We start from the raw sequence: 23,111 nt of genomic DNA on the forward strand, positions 1-23,111 counted from the left end.
GCATTGTCTTCAGAGAAACCAAACCGGGAGGCCCTTTTTCCTACTCTGAAGTCAGAGAACTGACTGGAGCTGCCTGTCACCATGTTTTTTATTGCTGCATTCAGTAGGTGAAAATGTAGCCAAACAAGACTAACAACACCAAGAATAAGACAAGTTAGACTCTGGCTGGGTAGCTCAGTCGGTCAGAGCACTGCCCCAGTACGCCAAGGTTATGGGTTCGAACCCCAGTCAGGGAACATACAAGCATCAACCAATGAATGCATAAATAAGCAGAATGACAAATCAACATTTCTCTCTCTCCCTTTCTGCCTCTAAAATTAATAATTTTTTAAGAGAATCAGACAAATGCCAACAGAAAGTTTTTCTCTGGATTCACTCCAACCTGAGGCCAATTCTAACTACCTTCCTCCCAGTGATATGTCTCAATGGTCAGAAGTGTTAGGTTTCTACCAGTTTTCATTAAAAAAAAAAAAAAAAGCCTTCATACAATTGACTCTTTGACCTCAAATTATACTGTGAGAGATCTGTGTCCTGAAGAACATGTTGAGAGAAAATAACAGAGGGCTGAGAATTCGGTGAAGATTGAAAGAGAACTCAGAAGGGGCTGGCCAGAGAAACAGCAGCCAAGCCAAGGATGGCATTTCGCGAAGGCAGATGAGCTTGTTTTCACTGGGTGGTAGGGAAACACACACTCCCATGGACTTGGAGGGAGAATGATTTTTCTTTTTTTAGGGCAATTGGCAGTATCTCAAGATTTGAAATGTTCCTGCTCTTTGAGCCAATAATTATACTCAATGCAGCATTGTTTGTTGTGGTAAAAAGCTGGCAATAATTTCAAACAGTTGCTTCATCAATAGGCAGTTGGTTAAGTAAATTATGGAAACATGTCCCAGTTCTATTGTTAAGGGGGGAAAAGACTACGCAAAGCATTTGGTTATGGATGTGTGTATTTCATATGTGCAGAGAAGAAAACTTGGAGAATCATACATCGGATAGCTGGCACTGGGCATCTCTGTAGGGGCGACTGTAATTGCGGAGAATTTTCACTTTCTGAATTTGTATGAGGCTGCAATGATGTGAGAGATTAACCTCTGTTCTATTTCTGCTGCTGTAAGATAATGTTTCCCTTCTTTCATTAGACTATGGTAGTTGAGTGGTTGGGTTTCAAATGTTTTTTTCTAAATATATTTAAAAAATTGAAATTTATTGATGAAAGAAATCAATGTGAGAGAAATATCTATTGGCTTCCTCCTGTAAGAGCCCGAGCAGGGGACAAAACCCACAACCTATGTGTGCGCCCTGACTGGAATCGAACCTCGACTTTTTGGTTTATGGGAGAACCCTCCAGCCCAGTGAGCCACACTGACCAGGGCTCAAATGTATTCTGAAGGTACAGCTAATGGATGAGAAGGAGGGCATGGAAGAGAGCAGTGCCTGTGACTCAGGGCCCCACACTGGGGCTGTCGTGCTTCTGGAAAACAACCCTTCTCCCGGATTGTTTGAAGCCCACTGAGGGGGATTCCACTGAGTCACCCAGAACAGGTGGCAGTGTGAACTGCTGCTGAGTTGAAGGAGGCAGGGAAAGAACCAGGGGACAGAGGGCGAGGTTTTGGGTTTTGTTATGGGACAGCCCCATGCCCTGTGTGCAGTGGCCCTAGGGGTGATCCTAACCATGGGGTGCCAGGGGAGGCACACTTGGGCTGGGAAGGGTTGCACTTCCGCCCACCAGAGCAGGAGAAGGCTCATAGCCGGGTTTAATTGGATGTAGAACAACCGTGGTGTCATTTCCTGTATACTTGTGGTGGTGTGGAGCAAATTCTACATATTTTTTATGTACGTGTATAATGTGGTGCGTAACCACTACACATATTTTATAATGTTGTGATTTTGCCTTTAAAGACATATGCATTATTTTTGTAACCACAACAAATAAACACATATAGAAAGAATGGTGAAATGGTGAGCAATAATTCAAAGAGGGTCATGGAGTTCACTTACTGAGAAAAGGGAAGGTAGTAAGTGGAGTCTGCAAGGAGTAAGGTGGAAGGCCACGTGGCCAGAACGAAAAAGCAGAGAATGAGAAATCAAAGCAGTGACTGATTAAAGTCTCCTTTGGGGAGCTTGGCAAAGGAAGGAGACAATGAACGGTAAGAACAAACAGATACCACGTGATTCTGAATAAAGTTTATTAAATAATATGTACAGCAAAGGTAGTAATTCAACACCTCTATTTATCAAATCAATCCACTGCAATAAAGAAACGTAAATGAACAGAAAAACCTGTGTCTGCATGGTACATGTTCCTGGTGTGTAATTTAAATGGCAAAACTTTAAATTAATCGGTTATATATAATGTCAGGTATTTTTTCTTTCAGCATATAATCTTTTTTGTAGTAACCTATTCTAGAAATAGGACTTAATGCTACTTCAGATAAATAGAACTGCCAAAAAACCCCCACAAACAAACCAAGAACGCCCAAAACAAAGAAAAAACAAACCAAAAAAAAAAAAGAAAAAGAAACTGTAACTGAGATTGCAGTTACATTCTTTTCTGGAAATAATGATTATTTACTTAAAATTTTAACACTTTACAATGGCTATATTCGTGCTAAAAATCTGTCGGTGAGTTATTTGTAATTCCTTCATTTAAATAAAAATGCAAAAAAACTCCATGACTTTCTTATTTTACTCCCCTTCAGTTCAAATTTTTAAAATTATTTTTCTATACAAAGTAGGTACATGGGCTATACAAAGTTAAATGTACATATTTACAGTCCCACTTAAGCATATGATTTTCTTCTTTTACTGATCCCAGAGAGACTGCAAAAGAGAAGTAGTTTGGGGCTTGCCTTTACCCAGAAGCATGGCTAATATATCAAAACTGTTTGCAAGGCATGCCGCCAGTTAGTTGCACTTGCTATTAATAAACCTGTATAAACATCTCAGCATAAAAATAGGTATTTTATATTACTAAATGTCTGAAGATAAAAGAGCCATTGGAAACCTCTGTTCCTTGTTTTATCACACATAGGAAGCTGAAGTTTGATGCAAATTTTAACATATGATTTTATTAAAGACGGGCAAATTAGTGAGGCATATCTGAATTTCTGGAGATATACAAATGCGTGAGGCTGGCATCATATGCAAATGTGGCTTTACAAATTGGTTTTATTTTCTAGCTGTATTTAAAGAGGTGTTCAAAATTACCTACTTAATCAGGAAGCACCCCTCAAAAACCTATTAGATAAGCTCATGGTATTAATGGATTGCATCTAAGAAAGACCAGGAAACACATCAGCCAATACAAGAATTACATTTCAAAATGGGTGAAATGCTGCTGTGCAAATGCACGTGCATACACACTTGTACTATAGTCCCTCCAAGTCAAAAACACAGTGTCCTGGGAAGGTGGAGTGGACCTTCCAAAGCAATTAGTCTTATTTAAGGAATTTCTATCCAGGAAGCACCTCCACTTAACTTGCACCCCCACCTCACCCCAACCATTGGTTCCACAATCTTTTCCTTTGTGATTAAGACTCTGCTCTAGTTACTGGGAATAGGGAACACATTCCTCATATCAGTCATTTACACTTTAGTGTGAAGAAGTCGGCCAGCAAGATTTACAAAGAGGACAAGGAGAGAAGTGAGGGTACTATGGCTGTCTGACGGGTTCCTAAAATGAGTAATGGAGACAGAAGCTGAGGCAGGGACACCGAAGACAAATTTTGCCTAGTTATAGAGACCCCAGACTTTGGGACGACAGTCCAACAGCAATTCTGAGCTATATGCTAAGAGCTAGGATTCCTATACACACCCTAGCACTTGGTATTGCTATTCCTATTTGTGACTGTGGAAGTGTTTGTGGGGAGAGTGAGAGTGTGAAGAGTCTGGAAACAGTTCCAGGTATTTTCAGCCATAAAGTACCCTCGGGCAAAGGTCCTTCCGTCATCCCAGTTATTCAACAGTGAGCTAACAGAGACAGAAATGTGACAATGCTTTCTAGGTATCCCTCCAGGGAAAGTTTACCTCTTCCTCTCTCCCATCCTTCTCAGCACATATCACAATCTCTCTCGGTTATTTTTTTGTGTATCTGTCTCCCCAGTCACCTCTGCATTTCCAACAGGCAGGGAATGGGCCATTTTTATCTTTCATTCTCCTAGGGGTCTAACAGAGAAGCCAATAAACATCCTTGAACTGGGTAGAGTTGTGACTGAACATGCCAAGGTGTCCCACAGGCCCAGGCTTGGATCTGACCTCCTGAAGTGGCAGAACCGCTTCCTCACACCTGGGGCCACTGCATCTAAACCTCCGCTCTAAACGTCCCTTCAAAGAGAAGCCTCTTCAGGGTGCAGCAGGATTCATAACCCTGGGTGACTACATTTCGAGTGGCCCTTGAACTCCTATGGGAGTAAAAATGGAGACACGGTGAGTCTCTTCTCAGCTCGGAGCATGCCTTGCTCATCGGCGGCCCCGGCACCCAGCAGGCAACAGTGTGTGTTACATGAGTCACTGAACACTGCCATCCTTGGTTCTCTGAGAAGAGGCCTATCAACCTCAAACTGTCTGGCCAAACACAATCCAAAAAAAGAGGGGTTAGCAATGGCATTGATCAATGAAATCGCTGCCCTGAAAGTGGCCATTCGTGAATGCCAGCACTATGGGAAAGGAGCACACTGCCTGTGACCCCAGAAGCTAACAGGGCTTCTTGACTGAAGTCACTCGGACATAGACATTTAACTATCTGCCTGGCCACCAGCTCCCACAGGCGAACCTTGTGTGCTTTTCTGTCTGAACACCAGGGGTGTCAGTGGCAATGCCCCTGCAAGCTGGATGCACAGGGCGCCTAAGTTTTGCTTCCATTGCTCCAGAAACTTCAGCAGGTCCAGCGAGGGCCTCGGTCTTCAGGAGTTTTGGGGGCCTCAGCAGCCCAGACAGATCCCCAGCAGTGTTGGTGGTGAGGAGCGGGACTGGGGTCTGTGTGTGGAGCCTTGGAGAATGGGCTGCCTGGCACTCTGAGGGACGGTTCTGGCTAAGCGCCGAGACCCCTTAGAGATGGAGCTGGTCAAAGGTGCAGCAGCCGGAGGCAATTCTGGCCCAACCGCGCCTGGACTGGGTTACAGGTCAGATTACCTAAAACGGGGAGGAGGGGGAGGGCTGGAGTGGCTCCCAGAGCGGCTAAGTAAATACAGATTTGCCTCATTCCTTTCTGCTCAGCGCATGGTTCAGGCCTGTCTGATACACAGTAAGCTTAGACAGGCTCCAGTTTGACACACAACACACTTCTCTGTCCCTCTCTTTTGCTTCTTACTTTATCCACTGCATTACTTTTCCTACTGACTCAACTTTTAAATAAAGAGACTGGTTCATGAATTATGCTTCATCCTCCAATAAAAATCATCTCTGTGGTTTTTCAGTCTTCTTATAGATACAAAGGCTTTACATAGTTGCCTGGAAAAGTACCAAACTGTCTTGTCCTTCTTGAAGTACCTATAAAAAAAACACACGTAGGCATGATGAGAAGACTAGCCCACATGAGTTCAAAGACAGCCCCTCATAACACTCCTGCAGCTTGTACTATGGTGTATGGTTTTCCAAAGCACTTTCCCTTATCTCATTTAGGTTGCAAAATAATGCTGGGTAGTAAGCAAGGCAGGCATTTTTAATACTCTTTTTTTTTTTAAATGGGCTTTTTCCAGAGCGCTTAAGTGACACTGCTGAAGTCCCATAGCTCAGTAAGCATCGCAGGCAGACTTGGATTTCAGGTCTTTCGACTCCCAGCCCACTGCTCTTTCTAATACTTCTCCATTTTGGAAGAATGTGGACATTCATCTTCTAAACTCTAGGATTTCTAAAAGTCCACTGGTTATGACTACACATCAAAAGGAAATTCCTCTCATAAGCCTGCCTAAGTCCTAAATTGACTTCCTGTCTTTGCCACCAACTTTATTAGAGTTTCCGTTGAGCCAGGAACATTAAGCTACTTGGGAACAAAGTCCTTCCTAGGCTGCTCCAGATCCAGAACTGCAGGGTTCCTAATCTAGCTCCTGCCCTCGGGGGTCCCTCTGGAGAGCTAGCACTGTGTGTGTGTGCACGGGTATGTTATGTTGTGTTATCATTACCCTCTCATTAACAGATACCACAATTTGATCACTGCTTCCTTTTCCCACCTTGGATAGAACTTCAGAAACCTGCTGAACACATTTCAAGCAGCCACTACCAGTGGGTTGGAGCTGTTGTCCGAAGTGAAAGAAGATATCTAAAGACATCTAACACAACTGTTTAAACCCCTTGGGGGTGGGGGTGGTCAAGGAGGACACAGGGAGCTGAGACAGGAAGGCCCGAGAGGTGCTGAGATAGCTGGTTAGTGGCGTTCCTTACGGGCGAGAAGGAGCTCTGCTGGGTTACTTTATTCTTAGTCTGAATATTAGGTTACGTTTTGAAGTGTTTGAGGAATTGAGGAATCTGAAATATTTCCTTTACCAAGCTGCCGGGTACACCCCATTAGAGAAGGCCCCTCACCCACCCCAAGTTCTTGTAAAAAAATGTAAATGCTGGTGGAAGAGGTTCATAGCTAATATATACAAGAGCTGTATTCTAGTATCCTGGCCACCTGTATCCACATGTCTACAGCACTTGAAAAATGGCCATTCTGAGCTGAGCTACGCAGTAACTGTCAATATTTATTGCATTTCTAAGACTTAGTACAAGAAAAAGAATGAAATATCTCAACTTTTAAATTCTGATTACGTGTTCAAATGATACTATTTTGAATGCATTGTGTTTAATAAAACATATGAAAATTAACTTCACTGGTTTCATTTTACTTTTATCAACATGGTTTCCAGGAAACTTTAAATTTCTTACATAGCTTGTATTATGTTTCTATTGGACTGCATGGCACTAGACCAGCAATTTTCAACCTTTTTCATCTCACGGCACACACAAACTAACTACTAAAATTTTGCAGCACACCAAAAATATATTTCTTCCCAACCTGACAAAAAATAGGTAAAATTTTGATTTATTCACACTGGACCACTATTGTGTTGGCTATTGTCATTTTTTTATTTGACAGTGTAAGGAAAGAGAGGTTGCTGCCCCACTTTTAAATAGTCAGAAATTGCATGTTTTAGAAATTCTTGTGGCAGGCCAGTTGAAAAATCACTGCAGTATACTATTGTTGACTTCTCAGATCTGGTTTCCTTCTGCACACAACAACTTAAGGTAGCGAGGGCTGCGGGCTTCTGGGGCCCTTGGGAAGATGGGGAAACTTTCTAAAGAGGCTGGCACAGATCTTTCTGGCTTCCCACTCATGCTGAGACCTTGCTGTTCTTATGACCTCAGCGCTGACATTACTTTGCCTTTAGCTAAGCTTCACCAGCGAGATGAGGAAAGAGCTAGTCTTTGGAAAGAATTTTCCCCATATTTCAAGGGGAAAATTGAGGCAAAAGGTGAGTCAGTGCCTCCCAACATCATAGTCATATCTGAGCAGAAAAAACAGAGGCTTGTGGAGAGATGAGCCTTGGTTCAAATACTGGCCCCACTATTTGCTTACATAGGTGACGTGGGGCTGGTTAGTTAATTTCTTTGGGCCTCAGTTTTTGAATCTGTGAAATGAGGATAATTCTTGGCTTACAGGCTGTTTGTTGAATGAATGTCAATAAGAAAGTTTATCAAGCAAGTATCTGCTTTATAACAGAATCTCAATAATGTTGATCTTTCCCTCCCCTGTTTTCAAAAGGTGAATCCTTCCTTTCAATTAAGAAGATTGCTTTGATTAAAGTTATTAGAAGGCTGGAGTAAATAAGATCTTTAGAATGTCTAACATATGCTTGAGTTTCATGGCATAGACCGAGGCTTGGTCAAGTTTTCCTGTGTTGTTTCATACGTGAGATTAAAAAAAAAATTTCCAAATGTGGAAGAGATACATGCCCATCAGAAATACAAACATAATCCATGAATTTGACAACTGCCCTTCCATGCATTTCACGTTGGCACATTTGGTCCTTAGGCTCAGCATTACTGCTACCCACATGGTCTTGAGAGCAAACACAACCTGGGTGGCCCAGCCTTCCTAACGGTGGTACAGGGGCTGAGCAGCTCTTCTTTCCATGCAGAGAATATTGCTGTCTGCACAGTTCATCACCCCTAGTTATGTCTTCGAAACACAGCTGGTAGGAAAAGCACGATGAGATCACTCACCAACGAACCACCCGTCATCACATTTTTCCATGACATCAACAATATCTCCATCTCGGAGTTCCAACTCATCATCGTTCTGTGGTATATAGCTATATAATGCTTGGTAGCTAAATCTATAAATGAGAAAAATGAATAGTAAGGGGCCAGTAGGGTTAAATAAGGAATTTTAAAAGCAATGTCAGTTAAACCAACATTTAGGTAGGGTTTCTTACTTGTCAGCAGAGATAAAAATATTATATTGGTTGCCTCTCTAATGATTTAACATTGGGGGAGATCCACTCAAAATAACATAATAAATTAAGGAGGACAGGGATGGAAAACTGCTGACAAGCAAGTCATGATCACTCTTTTTACTTAGTTTCAATTGGTTACCATAACCAAGGACTTTGTCTAGATGCCTGCCCCCTTTAAAGTCAACCAAGGCTTATTCTTAACATAGGATAATTTGAGTAGATTGTCGAGAACAATCACAGGTTACTTAGGTCCAGAGAAAGACTTTATATTCTGGTCATTTATGCTGGAGAGCCCAAGACAATTGTCATATATTATAAAATGGTCATATTTATATGGAAACACATAAACATATTCCGATTGCCACACTGTTCAGCAAAACTACCTTGAGTTTCTTAATATACCAACATGCACTTCATTCATTGCTATTAAGTATGAACGTCATTTTCCTGAAACTCTTGAAAGCTTTTTTCCTATCCCGTGGATTTGGGAGTTAAGATTTTTATTTGCTTGGTAGTTGGCCTAAGGCAACTTGGTGTGTGCTATTCTGCGTGTTCTAACAACAGCCACTGGAGAAAGATGGACCACAGGTGGTGAAATCTGATACCTGCTTTGGCAACAGGAAAAGCTTTGTTTCTACCTGTTCCTTTTACAAATACCTCAGAAGCATCCACTCCGCACCAGTTCACAATTCTGTTTACTCACTATTTTGAAACACAACAGTAGCAGGCTAAACTCTGCAAATGAGCCAAACATCTACCATTTCAGCAGATGCCAGTGATTTCCAGTGTGGGCAAGATAGACTAGATACAAGTGGAGCCAGTTCCCAAAAACAAGGGGTTCATTCTCCTCTGTTAAAACCAAAGGGACAATTTAATTTTATGTATTTGTCCAAATGTGCTGATATTTTGGTAGATGTATCTGCCTGCCAGAGGAAGGTCTCTAAAGAGGAATTAAGAGAGGCAGACAGATTTCCAGTCGGTAAATGAACACATTTTGATGTTTCTGTGTTTGCCTGCTGTCTCCCCACCCAACCCAGACTCCTTGGAATGCCTTATCCCCCTCACTTGCACTTGGCTGCATTGCTAGGCTCAGCTCTGGAAAGTAATTCCTGATTTCTGCTCCCCTGTTCTCACTCCCAGACTATGGAGCCAGGCTGGAGAAAAGTCCTGTCACCCTGCTGCCTGGGTTGCCCAGTCAGCTCTAGTTTTGAATGGGGTGCATGCTGCTCAGGACCCTGTTCCATTGAGTGTGCCCACCTCCTCTGCACTTCTGCAGAGGGCTCTTTACTCTCCCCCATTTCCTGAGAGGAAGCTTGCTGTGGGCATCACTTTAACTGTCCTCCCCTTCAGGTTTAAGTCTCTCCACCCCTTCCCTCCTGCCTCTGTGCCCATGTGTGAGGAAAGGTCCCTTCTGGCTATGTTGAACTCCCTTCCATAGGTTATTTCCTTAACTTCAGTCTTCTCTCACATCTTTGGACTCTGTCAACCCCTCCTCCTCCGGTACAAATGTACTGAAGTCTCTGTACCCTAAAAATACCTGCTCTGTGTCTGCTCAATCTATAGCCCTTTCACTTACCACCACTCATCGACCCTCACTGACACTGCTGTCTCCAAGGTCACCAATGATTTTTCTAGTTGCCAAACAGAACACCTGGAGGACACTTCTCACTTCCTACCTCCTTGGCCTCTCTAAAGCAGGAGGCACCGCTGACCGAACACGCTCATGTTGTTACGCACAAGTGATTGTTCCTAGACCCTCTCCCGAGTCCCTTGTTGATCCTTCTCAGTTTCCTTTGCTGCTACCTCTGTTGCCTTAAAAACTGGTTCTCCAAGGATCCACCCTTATCTCCCTGAAAACTTGACATTGAATCTCTTTGGGTAATCTTGTGTCCATGGTCACAAAGTACCCACTCTGTCCTAGCTAAGGCCCTCATCACTTCTTGGCTGGATTATAATATCTCCCAACCAATGTCTTTGTCCCTCATCTCTGAAATCCACCTTCTACTCTATTACCAGAGTTATTTCCTCAAAACAAAACATAATCAACATGCTCCTCATTTCACAGCCCTCCAGTGCCTCCTGAGTGCCTGCAGAATAAATTCCACACTTATTGCAGTAGCATGATGGATTCCACAATCTGGTCCCAACCTACTTCTTGAGTGTCGTCTCTGTTTTCTCCATGAACTGTATGCCCGTGGCCACATGGGCATTTTTGAAGTTGTCCTAACACTCCACCTTTGCATATGTGGTTTTCTCATCTAGAAAGATCCCTATTCTAGCTCTCAAATCCAATTTGTCTTTCAATGCTTATTCCAAACCTCCTTCCTCTATGAATGGGGTTAATGCCTTCATGCTTAAAACATACAAGACAGGCAATATTTTGTATTTAAATTTTTGTATTGTTAATGGTTTATTTTATTCTCATTCAAGAGAGAGAGGGATGGGGAGAGATAAAGAAACATCAATGCTAGAGAGAAACATGATCAGCTGCCTTCTGTGTGCACCTGAACTGCGGATCGGGCCTACAACCTGGGCATGTACCTGGGAATTGAACCAGAGACCTTCTGGTTACGGGAATATGCTCCAACCAACTGAGCCACACCAGTCAGGGCAATATTTTTTTTTCCTAATGAATGGGTAAACTCTATTCATTCGGCTCTAGTCAGAACTAACCATTCCTTCCTCTATGTTCCCACACTAGGAGTGAAACCAGTCAGCACAGCTCCCATTTGCCCTTGGGTAGCAGTTTGCTCTTCACCCGTCTCTCTCTCCCAGTAGGCCATGACCTCATTCATTTACTGGCCACTTGTTCTCACACTGGCTGATGGAAAACATGGTATTCTCAGAGAAGCTGGCAGTGTTTCATTCATTCCCCACAGTCAGTCAGTGACCCACTTTCTAAGCTCAGCTGTCTACTAAAACGTGAGAATTGAAGTTTGCAGAGTGTACTTACAAATCTTGTGAGGCCTGACTCCTGTCTGGAGTGACTCTTCGCTGCTGGGCTTGAGGTTGCTGAGAAATGATTAAAGATGATTTATTGTCAGAAGGGGATACCTTGTGATGAAAGTCAAGGGGATGAGAAACAGTGCTGCAGTAATGAACAGATTTTTCGGCAATGTTTATGATCTCATTGCAAACTGCTTCCTGTGAGGTGGCCCCGAGATATCCAGAAACCCCCATAAAACAGTCAACATGGGGACAAAAAAAGAAAGAGAGGAAGAGATGGAACATTCCAGACGAAGCACATAAGTCCAGGGAAACAACAGAGTTGAAGATCCAGGTTAAAAAAACAGATTCCAGAGGTGGAGTGCAGGAGGGATCCAGGCGTAAGCATGGAAAAACAGGTAAGATACAGAATTTGGAATTTAGTATGAATATTAAAAAAAGGTAGTAGCATAAAAGGTTGTAATTAGTGAGTAACTGTTATAAACAGAATAATTTCAGGATAGAAATGCAAGTATGTATCCCCAATCATGCACTAAGAACATTCATTTAATCCCACATGTAGGCAGAGTAGAATTATCATCTCTAAATTCCCCTGGTTTTTTTGAGAGGGGAAGGGGTGGCTTACCATCTCTCTCTACTGCAATAGCCACAAAATTCTTATAAATAATGGCTCGGTGAGTTAACCAAGCATTACTTCAGTCAAGACTCTAGAAGTCAGTACGGATTCTCTTTAGAAAAGCTACAGTCTTATTCAACAGGCATCTTACCACATAGCTCTTTTCAGATTCTGTGAGATCAGGTCCTGCTCTCAATGAATGATGAGAAGGCTGTGATCACCAAGCAAATTATAAGGGAGACATTTTAGCAGATGTCACATTGGAAAGAAACCAAAATAAAAGCATGAGCAAATACATGTACCACACCATCACACTCGATGACACCAGATACTCGCGGCCTACGCCACCGAGTTTCTGCGACAACACGGTGGGTGCACAGGAGAAAATGCAATGTACAGAGTTAGAAGCAAGCATCCAGGCAATGAAATGGGAAGTTGGAAACATGGCCACGGTGAGGTGCGAATGAACAACACAGGGTCCCCGAAGTGGCAGGAAAGAGACTCGGAAGGGCTGTGTTAAGGGATAGCTGTGTCCCTCTGCAGCCATAGGCATTGGTCCCCTCAGTCTCAGCTGGGTAGCATCTATGGATGGGTTGCTGGACCAAGAGCCAGTTTTGGTTATCTGGTTGACTAGGAGCTTCCTCTGGCTAAGCAGGCTCATAAAACTATCAGGTATGCCATCTTTCAGTACTCATAAAAACTAAAAAGGAGAGTAGTGCTTTTGAAAAGCTCCTTGGTAATATTTAAAGTATTGAAAAGACTGTCCCCTGGGAAATCTGCACATGACACACACACACCAGCTGGGCATGAGAGGCGTTCAGAAAGCTCACAGAGCCAAGCTTGCTTCCAGAAACGAGTGTCCTGACGCAGTTGCAGAAACGAAACCATCACTCATCACCCACCAGCTCAGGCGCCACATGCTGACAGGGAGGCACAGGTGCGATCACGGCCCACCACCCATCTTTTAAGGGGGTCTCCCCCAGCGGAGGCCAGGCCTTCACTGAAAGAGTGTCTGAAATTATTTCCCTCAAAACAGATTCAATTCCAAGCTCTAGGAAGTCTCCTTAAGTAAACGTTGGAAGAGCCGTCCCTGGAGAAATCCTCCGGGCAGCCCACAGTCATAGCAACGAGCCTCAGTGACTCCACGCCCTTCTAGAAGGACACTCAGAGGTCTTTTGTGTGTAACTCACTTCTTTCACAAAGATGCCCAGAGAGGGTGATGGCCTCCCCTGATGTCACACAGTTAAGTTAGGAGTACACTTGTTTCCTGGATTCCTCTACTGTCTCGTTGAAATTCCCCTTCCTCCTGGGACCATTTCCCACATTATCAAGTGTGCTCACGGACATTATCTCCACTGAGTTCCACAAAAATGCTGAAGATAGGCAGGACAGGGTCTATCAATCCTGTTTTCTTTCAGAACCCAGGGAGCCGATGCTCAGAAGGGTTTTGTGCGTTCCCTGGTGTCACACAGCCGGGAGAGGCAAGGCCTCTAGGCTGTCTTTCCACATCACCACACCATCCCTGCCTGGTCCTCGCCACTGTACGTGACCTCGCCTTTCAGCATGCACGCCCTGTGCATCCTGTGTCCACCCCAGATACCACTTCTACACTCTGGTCCTTGTGGGAAACCTCTTCAAGCTCTCCAAACTTTTGTCACTTAAACCAGCCCCCTGGAGTTTGACAGGAGTGAAGGAAGAGAAGGAACTGGGGGAAGCCATTTCAAGCTCCTTTTGCAATGTCTCAGGATCTGCAGGCCTTTGGCAGGTGACCAGGAGCTGACCTTGCATAGCGCCATTCACCCCCTGTCCATCCTCTGGATCAGGCTTCTGTGTAACAAAGGAAAGTGATGACATTTCCAAGCACCTAGAATGAAACTTATTCTGGGCACCCTGAGTGGGTGATAGCTCCAGGCAGATTAAAAAAAATCTTTTATTGTATCTTTTCCACCACCATTTAACCCCCTTATACTCCTTCCTACTGTAATCACCACACCGTTGTCCATGGCCATGGGTACTTTTTCCTTTTTGCTCAATCCTTCTACCCCCTTACCACCACCCCCACAATACTCTCTATCTATGAGTCTGTCTCTATTTTGATTGGCAATTCAGTTTGTTCATTAGATTCCACATATAAGAGACATCATATGTTATTTGTTCTCTAACTGGCTTATTTCATTTAGCATAATGTTTTCCAGGTCCATCCATGTTGTCCCAAAGGGTCAAGTTTTCTTCTTTTTTATGGCTGAGTAGTATTCCATTTGTAAATGTCCCACAGTTGTTTTATCTATTCATCTCCTGATGGACACTTGTGCTGCTTTGAGAGAAGGTGGTGGGGAAACTCAAGAGTTAAATATTTTAGCTTCAGTCATAGTTGATAGCTTAAGTGATTAATGCAGGTGGAAAGCAGTTATTCCAGGAACTGGAATGACCTATCAAACTCCAGGACAAGCAATTCAACCTTTGTACCCCAGAGGGTCTGCAAATGAGGGAGATGGTATCTGGGCCATTGAATTGTCAATCAGCAGATAAAGAAATACTAGCAAAATTGCCATGGACTGCAAGTCTTACCTGAATAAACTTTTTCTAAACCCCTTACCTGCCCTTTCCTTAGTCCTATTAAAGAGGTTAGCTTGAGATAAGATGTTAAGATGTTTTTCTTTCTTTCTTTTTTTTTGTTGTTGTTCAAGTACAGTTGTCTCCATTTCCCACCGACCAGAAGGTTTTTGAGGGAACGTAACCGGCCATCTTCTCAGATTGCCAGCATCTGAATAAAATGCCCATAAAGATTCAGTCCTTGTCTCTACTTAGTGGTTCTGATAGTGACAGCCAGCACAAACACTGATTTTTTTGGTTTCATTTTCTGGTGACTCTTGTGGGACACTTTCAGGACTCTCTGGTAAGTCTGGACTTTCGGGTGGGGAGTCATTTGTCTGCCTGGACTGGCGGGGGAGGCCTTAGGGTGCAGGCTTCGAGACTCCCTAGCAGCTGCCAAAGTGATTTCACGTGGAGACTCTCCTCTCATTCTCAGCACCCTCCCTCACCTTCATTTTCAGTCAAATCTGGGTTACGACTCAGAACGGTCCTCGGGAACTGAGGTGCCTTCTGCTTTGCATGCATCACAGAACTCCGTCCAGAAGAACTGTGGTCCCAGGTTATGACTTAGAATGGTTGTCAGGAATTCAGGTGCATTCTGGCGTGTGTGATATTACAGCACTCTGTCTGGTACTATGGTGTGCGCGGGGCAGGCCTCCATTCTGGAAACAGCCTTCTAGGGCGAATTCTGGCTGATTGGTTGATCTACGTTTATGAACCTGAGAAAATGGTGTTTTATCCTAATACTACTTGGCTTATGTATAATCTTGACTCAGAAGAATGCTGACTGCCAAAAGGATCTTTAAATTACTGTACTATACTGCAATTAGAGTTGTTTTGTCAAAGGTCAGGGAAGTGAGAAAATGGTTCACAGAAAAGGGAATTTGCCTGTGGCAGGTAGCAGAAGCTCAGGAGAGAGGGACCCAGAAGATCGGAATGGCTGCTGCAAGCATGGTCAGGGCTCCCATAGCCCCTGCAGCCCTGAAGGAGCCTCCTCCTTCCTCATCTAAGGGAGCTGAAGGAAGAGAGCAGACTTCTCTGGCTTCAAAGGGAAACTTTCTAAAAGTTAAGAGCTGTCCAACCATAGAAGGGGTCCCAACAGCTGTTCCAACTGAGGCCGTGCTGACTACTGCTAGTTGGGATATTGCAGTGTAGTGCTTCTCAAACTCTAATGTGTGCTGGTATTCCCAGGGTGCTGTTTGAATGCAGGATCCTGTAGGATACATCTGGGCTGTGTCCTGAGACTGCACATTTCTATCTGGTGAAGTTCATGCTGCTGGCCCACAGAACAACTCTGGGGAGCAAGACTGCAGAAGACCTCAATTATCTGACACTGAGATTCTTTGTGGCAAGGCTGATAGGAATCACACCTCATGAAATACAAGTTCTCATAGAAATAAAAATAATTCCAAACTCCAGCTGGTGGCCTAATGACCTCGGGTCAAATGAAGAACAAAGAGAGAATGTGGACCATCTCTTAACAGAATCTCCACAGTTTACAGAAGCCCCCCAGCATCTTTTGATTAACTTAATCCCACAGTGGTGACTGGAACTGATCAACTAGCAACTATTTGGCATGTATGAAATTTGGTGAATCAGATACAGAAAGAAGTACTGACATTTTACTATTCCTTTCTTGTATCAAGCACCTTTTTTTAAAGCAGCTTTCAAAGCATACATAGGTCCATTTCCTCATCTGACTCTTGTACTAACCTGTTGACTTGGGAGGGCAGAGAATAAAATTTTAAAGCTGAGAGAAGTCTTTAAACTAGCATGAGGTGGCAAAGCCACCATGTGCAGAGCCTCTCAAGTGTCTGATCACCATATACCACCTCCCTCTCCAGTCATGACAAGATAGCTGGTATCACCAAACGATTAGCATCCAGCTTCTGCCTCTTCTGAGGACAGGCAGTGAAGCTTCTTTTCATTATGTAAAAGGTACAGTGGGTGTTAATAGATATCGTCCAGTCACTAACTTGTCCCCAGTACTAGAAGGAATACTGATAGCTCTGCTTTCCTGGGTCTCAGGTCCTATCCAAACTAGAGGGTAATCATCATCATAACCTTCACATCTGGACAAACTCACCCCTGAGAGCTAAAGACAACTTGCTTGGTTCTTTACTTACTGAAGGAAGAAGACAAGATAAACATTTATCCTATTAGTGAGAGAGAAGGCAAGATAAACACTCATCCTATTACTAAGATTCAGTTCCCCCTCTTGGAAATGCCTTCCTTAGACTTAAATCAAACATCTCATATAACTGAAATATAAACAAGTTTTTTTAGGGGGGTGTAGCATGGGGGGAGCCCTTAATGGAGATGGAAACCATTAACAGCTACCACAGGGATTCACCCTTTGCTCGGAAGGTTGCTTATCCTCACATTTTTCCCCTATAGGCTTAAGTTTTATTTTCTTTCCCTGGCCCCACTTATTGTGTACAGCTTTATATACCTCTTCCTCCAAAGCTACACCGTCCAGTATGGTTGCTAGTAGCATGTGTATCTACTGAACACTGTAGATGTGGCCAGTACGAAATGTGCTGTAAGCGTAAAAATTTATACTGGATTTAAAAAATGTAGTACAAAATAAAGACTGCAAAATATCTTAGTAGCTCTTGATTATATGTTAAAATGATACTACTCTGATGTATTAGGTTAAATAAAATATATTAAAATTAATTTCACCTGTTCCATTTACGATCAGAAAATTTTATATTACATAATGTAGTTCATACTATGTTCCTACTCAACAGTGTTGCTCTGATCCCATTGTCTGCCCTTATTTAGCTTAAAAGTTGATACAAATTCCCACCAGGACCTCATCCAGGGTTAAGAATAAGGGGGGGTATTACTTCATGCTAAGTACACTTTGGACACTTGGGGATGCAATGCAGTTTTTCAAATATTTAGAAAAACAGCAATTGGCTCAATACACGCACACCCCCCATTCCCCTCCCCTGTCCCATCAACAGTAAACAGGTGATAGTGGCTGACCCAGAAACCGCTTTTCTTCCATATTTGCAGGCATCTATGCAAGTGGCCTTTCTTGGCCTGGAGTGCTGTTTCATTCTTCCCGAGTGAGCAAGCCTGCATGTGTCCTTGCTCTGTTGTCCTGTTGCCCTTCTATCCTCAGTTCACAGAAGTCCCTCAGAAATCTGACCCCAGCCTCCCTGGGGCTGTTAATCCCTCAGGACCCACAAAACACCTGGTGCTACTGTGGTTACCAAGCAACCTCTTCCAGCTTTGGGTGTGTGCCAAAGCCTTGAAACCCAAAATAACTGACCACAGGCTAAAGAACAGCAGGAAGTCCTGGAGATGTGGATAGGATAGAGGAACTCAACCTCAACATGGCCTGAACCCTCCTGGAAATATCTGCTCTCTCAATGCCCAAGTCCCTCAGAAATGGCATTCTCCTACTCATCTCAGGTCCCCCACCTTCCCATTTCCTTATATCCCAAACCACTTTGGGTGACCCACACTGGCCTCCTGGGCGGGAGTGGGATGGACACAGGACTAGGAGTGAGAAAATCTGGCTTCCAGGCTAGGCTCTGATACTAATTTGTCTTTTGAGGAAAATGCTGAACTTCTTTGGACTTCCAGTTCTTGGTAAAATAAGAGTATTGGACAAGATTTTACATACATGTCTTTTTGGCTCTACTGTTCCATGACTGGAGTGTGAGCATCCTATGAATGGAGAACTAGCACTGAGCAGGGCTGACCTGGCTGAAGGGAGACAGCATCCCACTCATTGCCCACTGAAGAATAGACAGAGGGCTTTTGACAGTAGCCTCCCAATGCAGGGGGGGGGGGTCAGGCAGTGTAGGAGGTGAGGGGTTGCCTCCAATGGCAACACATTTGAAGCTCCTGGAACACCATAGGCAAACTCGGCCAGAGGAGTAGGAAGACAAGAACGATTTAGGCTACTGGGTTTGGGCTCTAGGAAACTTCCACATGACCCTTTAGTCTCTGATTCCATTGAGTTCTCTTGAGTTTATTGAGAAAAGTATCCCATCTTAAATATTAAAACAATGACAAACAATTAGTTCAGCTGCTTACTACCTGGACTTAATCTCCGTGCAGATTACTCCAGAGAATACACATTAGCTTTGTTGCGATTTGAACCTGATTACAACACTCAAATGCTCCTCAGTCACCTCATCACAATCTGGAACGTGGACTTCCATCCCTCACCTAAAACAAGCGGAGGACTCATGGCAAGTGTGTTTTCAAGTATGAAGAAACCAAAAGCTTTCCAAGACAATGGCTTTGTACTCAAGGTGGCAGAGAATAAGGAGGAGCACAAATTGGCAGAGTGAAAAATCTGAATTTGCCAAATTCTGGAATTGTCTAACCCAAAGTAGAAGGATTCTCCCATCATCTACTTTCTTGTCTCATGTTCCTCTCTTAGGTGGAATGGGGTAAGGAGGATAAAGCAAATTACTTGTTTTTTTCCCTGTTACATTAGTATCACACAACAGGTATTAATTGAGTCCTAACTGCATGCTCAGGGCTAGGTGCTTTTGTCTCCATGATATTTCATCCAATCCTCATAATAATTCAATAAGGTAGTCAACATGTAACTCATCTTACTAAACTAAGACCCACTATGGCTTCAGTTGGGAATCTGAAGAGCCAGGATTTGAACCCCAGCTTCTCTGACTCCAAGTCCTGTGTATTCCACTGCACCCTGATCTCTGGTGTTGCGTGTGTGTGGGGGCGTGTCTACTATCTACCATTTCTCCTAATACTTTTTAGCGGGGGACACTTCAACTTTGGGTCTTAGTTCTCTGCCTTAGATGCTGAGATGCTGATTATTTTTATAAGAACTGCAGCCAATGTCTCTCCCCATCCTGTAAACTGTTAACTACCCTTGGTATTTACTTAGAGATTTCCCACTTGAGTGAGCCAAAGGAAAATGTTGTTTCCCATTCTTAGTTGGGTACCTCAACATTTTAACATATATTTGTTGATTTTAGAGAGAGAGGGAGAGAGAAAGAAACATTGATCAGTCACCTCTTGCTTGTGCCCTGACAGGGGACTGAACCTTTAGCCTAGGCATGTGCCCTGACTGGCGTGCAAGACGATGCTCCAACCAACTGAGCAACACCAGCCGGGGTGAGTGAGTGTCTCAACATTTTAAATTTCCTTTTGGTTCTTGCAAGGTGCATCACATGCTTTCCATTCCAGTTGTGCTTCCATGCTCAAACCAGGCCTATGCCTTTGTTCTTCTCTTTCTGGAACTAACCTAGTTTCCATGTGGTAAGGGATGTTCCTTCCAAGTCACCAAAGCATGTCTTTCTGTCAGCAGTTGGGTAGCTTTCCTTCCTCTCCTCTCCCTAGGGTTGTGGAATAGTTTGCTCTGCATTTCTCAGACAGATGCTTTAAGGACACATCACTTTCCTGAATATTTTTATTTTAAACTTCACACCCTCAAATTTGATTGTTTGGCTGGCTTCCTTCCCTTTAGGAACCAAACTGACATCACAGAAGTGTTGTTGCTTTTTTCAGGCCTCAGCTTTCTCATCTCATCACTAAAATCACATAAACTGGGGGCTCTTGACCTGGTGGACCACGAGGCTCTCTGGTGGACTCAAGTGTGACTCCCTTGAAACTTGATGCAAATTATGTAGGCTGGTCTTGAGTCCTTGGTGACCTCAGACTCTCAAAGGTCCTGTGATCCAGGAGAAGGTACAAGTCACCAAAGTAGGTGATCTTCAAAGATTCTTTTTAATTCGGAAGTTCTATGAGGCTCTCTTACCTACTGTAGGGACTTGCCAGTCCAAACACAGAGCTTCTATCTTAGGGAAGAGCTCAGTAAATATTTGGTGATGCCAATGAAGATTTCCACCATGATCTTCCCCTTCACGTTCTTGATTGACGGGTCTAAACTTCCTTGGCCAAAACTGTGTCCCCCAAACCCAAATTCAAGAACTTCATCGGTGATTTTTAACTCTTGAGCACTTTGTATGTATGTTTTTTGTCAAATTAATTAAGCTGTCCCTCAAATAATAAAAGGGAAAACTTTGCCTTTTCAGTTGAGAAGGTCTGTAGGTCTATAATAAATGCCATATTTGGTATTTGGTTTTTTTTTTCCTTTCCACTCAAATTCACACAGGATTTTAGCTAATCAAGAATATCAAAGGTAAAAAGAACTTCGGTTTTCTTGTCTGAATGTTTTGTTTACAGACTGGGAAGCTGCAAGAGAAGGGAAGTGACTCACCCAGAGACACACAACAGTATCAGCAGAGCTGAGCTAGAATGAGGCATCCTGTCAGCACAGTGCTCTTCCCACTCGACCTTGGTTTCCCCTAGATACCGCCCACCTGACTCACCCCCTCTTGCTGTTCAGAGAGTATACACCTAAAAACATGAGTGATGGGCCCCATGTGATATGAGCTTGAGAGGCTACAAAGGAGCAGAAAGTCAAACCCTTTCACAGAGAAGTGGCGAGGAGCACAGGACAGGCGACTAAGGAGAAGGGAAGCAGCAAAGCGGGACTTAGCACCAAAAAGGTAAGTTTGACAACAGAGTCACAAGGTCACGTGGCAGTGGGGAAGCTGATTGGACACACTGTCAGGAGGTGCTGATGAATACCCACCAGGGCACCAGCCAGCCCCTCCAGGCTCTGCTCCAGCCTCTTCTCCACAGCACCCCTTCCTGCCCACCTGCAGACACCCTACAGGTGTCACCACAGCCAGGAGCTCACCATTCCCTGCATCCCCTTCGCATCCCCACCCCTGCACTGTGGCTGCGCTATTTGTTTACCTTGAATGCCACCCTCTTAACAGTTCGCCTATCATAAAACTCCCTGTTCTTTTTTTTTTTTTAAGATTTTATTTATTTATTTTCTTTAGAAAGAGGGGAAGGGAGGGAGAAAGTGAGGGAAACATCAATGTGCGAGAGAAACGTCCATTGACCACCTCTCACGTGCCCCTAACTGGGGACCTGGCCTGCAACCTACGTAGGTGTGGGATGATGTCTGGCATCTGACTGGGAATCGAACCTATGACCTTTCAGTTCACGGGCCAGTGCTCAATCCACCAAGCCACACCAGCTAGGGCAAAACTCCTTGTTCTTTAAACTCCAGGCCAAATATGCTTTTCTTATGAAGTCTTTCCAGATGGCCTCTTCTTCCTCCTGTTGCTTATTATTTCTCCCCATCCTGAACTTTCAGAGTGAGCTCTGAAAAGTGCTCTCCTCCGCTGTCCTATTTGTGACTCTCCTCCTCTGTCTGCATTATAATTATTTGTGAACAAGTCATTTCCCTAATGGAGAGCTTATACTCCTTTAGTTGGGGTCAATCATTCTTATAATCTTTTCTTCCACTCAACAAATATTCATTGAGTGCCTTCCATATATCAGGTATCCTGGTCTCTCACCTTGGGGCACTAACACTCACTGTGGCAGGGACGAGCAAAGGGGCGAATACCCAAGAGCTGAAGAAGTGTCCCCCTAGGTGAGGTGCAGAAGCTGGGGAAGCAAAGTCAGAGCACTGAATTCGGCCTTGCAGGGGTGGGAGGACATCCTCGTCTGAGTGGAGAAGTGTAGGGCAGGTGGCAATTACCGGGCAAGCAGCATGGGGGGCTTTGGAAGGTAAGGCTGGCTTGCTGTCCGAACAGCCTGATGACGTGGTGCTCAGAGCCTGTGAGTGAGAGGCTCTCCTGAGAGCAGAGGAGGAGGCCCCGGTACCGGTCACCCCTCTGTATCTCTTACAGCACTGGGCGGTGCCTGGAACGGCCTTGATGCTTGAATGGGAGAGTGAACGATCATAACATCTCAGGATGTCTGCTATTTTAAGGCTCTCAGGTAAAATCCCCTCTGCTTCCCAACAACTAAAATAAATACAAACTTTTGGTTCAGCTCCCCACAGCAAGTGGCCAGCAATTTTCCTGATAATGCAAACTGGCCTGGAATGCATTTATCTACATAAGTGACTCAGCCTGAGGTCACATCATCCTGACAAGCCACCAAAGAACAGCTGTCACTTAAGTCTTCTCCATCTTTAGCTCTGTTACCCAAAGAGGGCCTCAAGAGGCAGGAAGCTTCTTTTGAAGGACCCCATCTCGTGAGTTGAGGGCTCATGTTCCCAGGCACAGGAGGGGAAAGTGAAGGGGGCTGGAAGGGAAGTGTGAGGGCGGGATCCCCTTTCTCACAACCCTCTACCTGTCAACAGGGAGCAAGATCTGGGCCCACGGCCTGGGCACCCGCATGGAGAAGGGGCTTATGCTGGGAGAGCAGGAGAAAGGGAGGGGACCGGAGCAGGTACATGTGGGGTCTTGGAGGCCCACCAAGAAAGGAAAAGCCATTCTCAACAAGTCTGGCTTTCCGTGTGGCCAGCTCCTCCTCTCCTGCCCTTCTTAGGAAGCGAGAAGTGCATACCCCTGAACTCCCCCTGAGCTCCCCCAGAGCTCCGGCACCACGCACACTTCCTGTGCACACTGGGTCCTGGAATCAGGTCGTTATGACTCACTGCCGACAATAACAAGGTCTCCGGCCACCACATACTGACTTGGAATGTTTAC

General features: G+C 44.3%; 1 protein-coding gene across 49 annotated transcripts in view; it reads right to left on the reverse strand.

The window, feature by feature from the left end:
* Positions 1–2,169: 2,169 nt before the first annotated feature.
* Positions 2,170–23,111, reverse strand: part of SORBS1 (sorbin and SH3 domain containing 1) — a 224,942-nt gene continuing 204,000 nt past the window's right edge. For 27 of the 49 annotated variants that reach the window (XM_053662484.1, XM_053662536.1, XM_053662483.1 and 24 more), the window contains 4 exons: positions 12,149–12,208; positions 11,389–11,579; positions 8,203–8,315; positions 2,170–5,487 (listed from right to left, as the gene is read on the reverse strand). In XM_053662484.1, the coding sequence (XP_053518459.1) occupies positions 5,420–5,487; positions 8,203–8,315; positions 11,389–11,579; positions 12,149–12,208 (432 nt within the window). In that variant the 3' untranslated portion in view covers positions 2,170–5,419. The remainder of the gene's footprint in view (positions 5,488–8,202; positions 8,316–11,388; positions 11,580–12,148; positions 12,209–23,111) is intronic. The other 22 variants (XM_053662515.1, XM_053662519.1, XM_053662524.1 and 19 more) reach the window with 2 other exon arrangements.

Source organism: Artibeus jamaicensis, unplaced genomic scaffold, assembly GCF_021234435.1.
Source record: "Artibeus jamaicensis isolate MK-2021 breed Jamaican fruit bat unplaced genomic scaffold, CSHL_Jam_final contig_252, whole genome shotgun sequence".
NCBI lineage: Eukaryota > Metazoa > Chordata > Mammalia > Chiroptera > Phyllostomidae > Artibeus > Artibeus jamaicensis.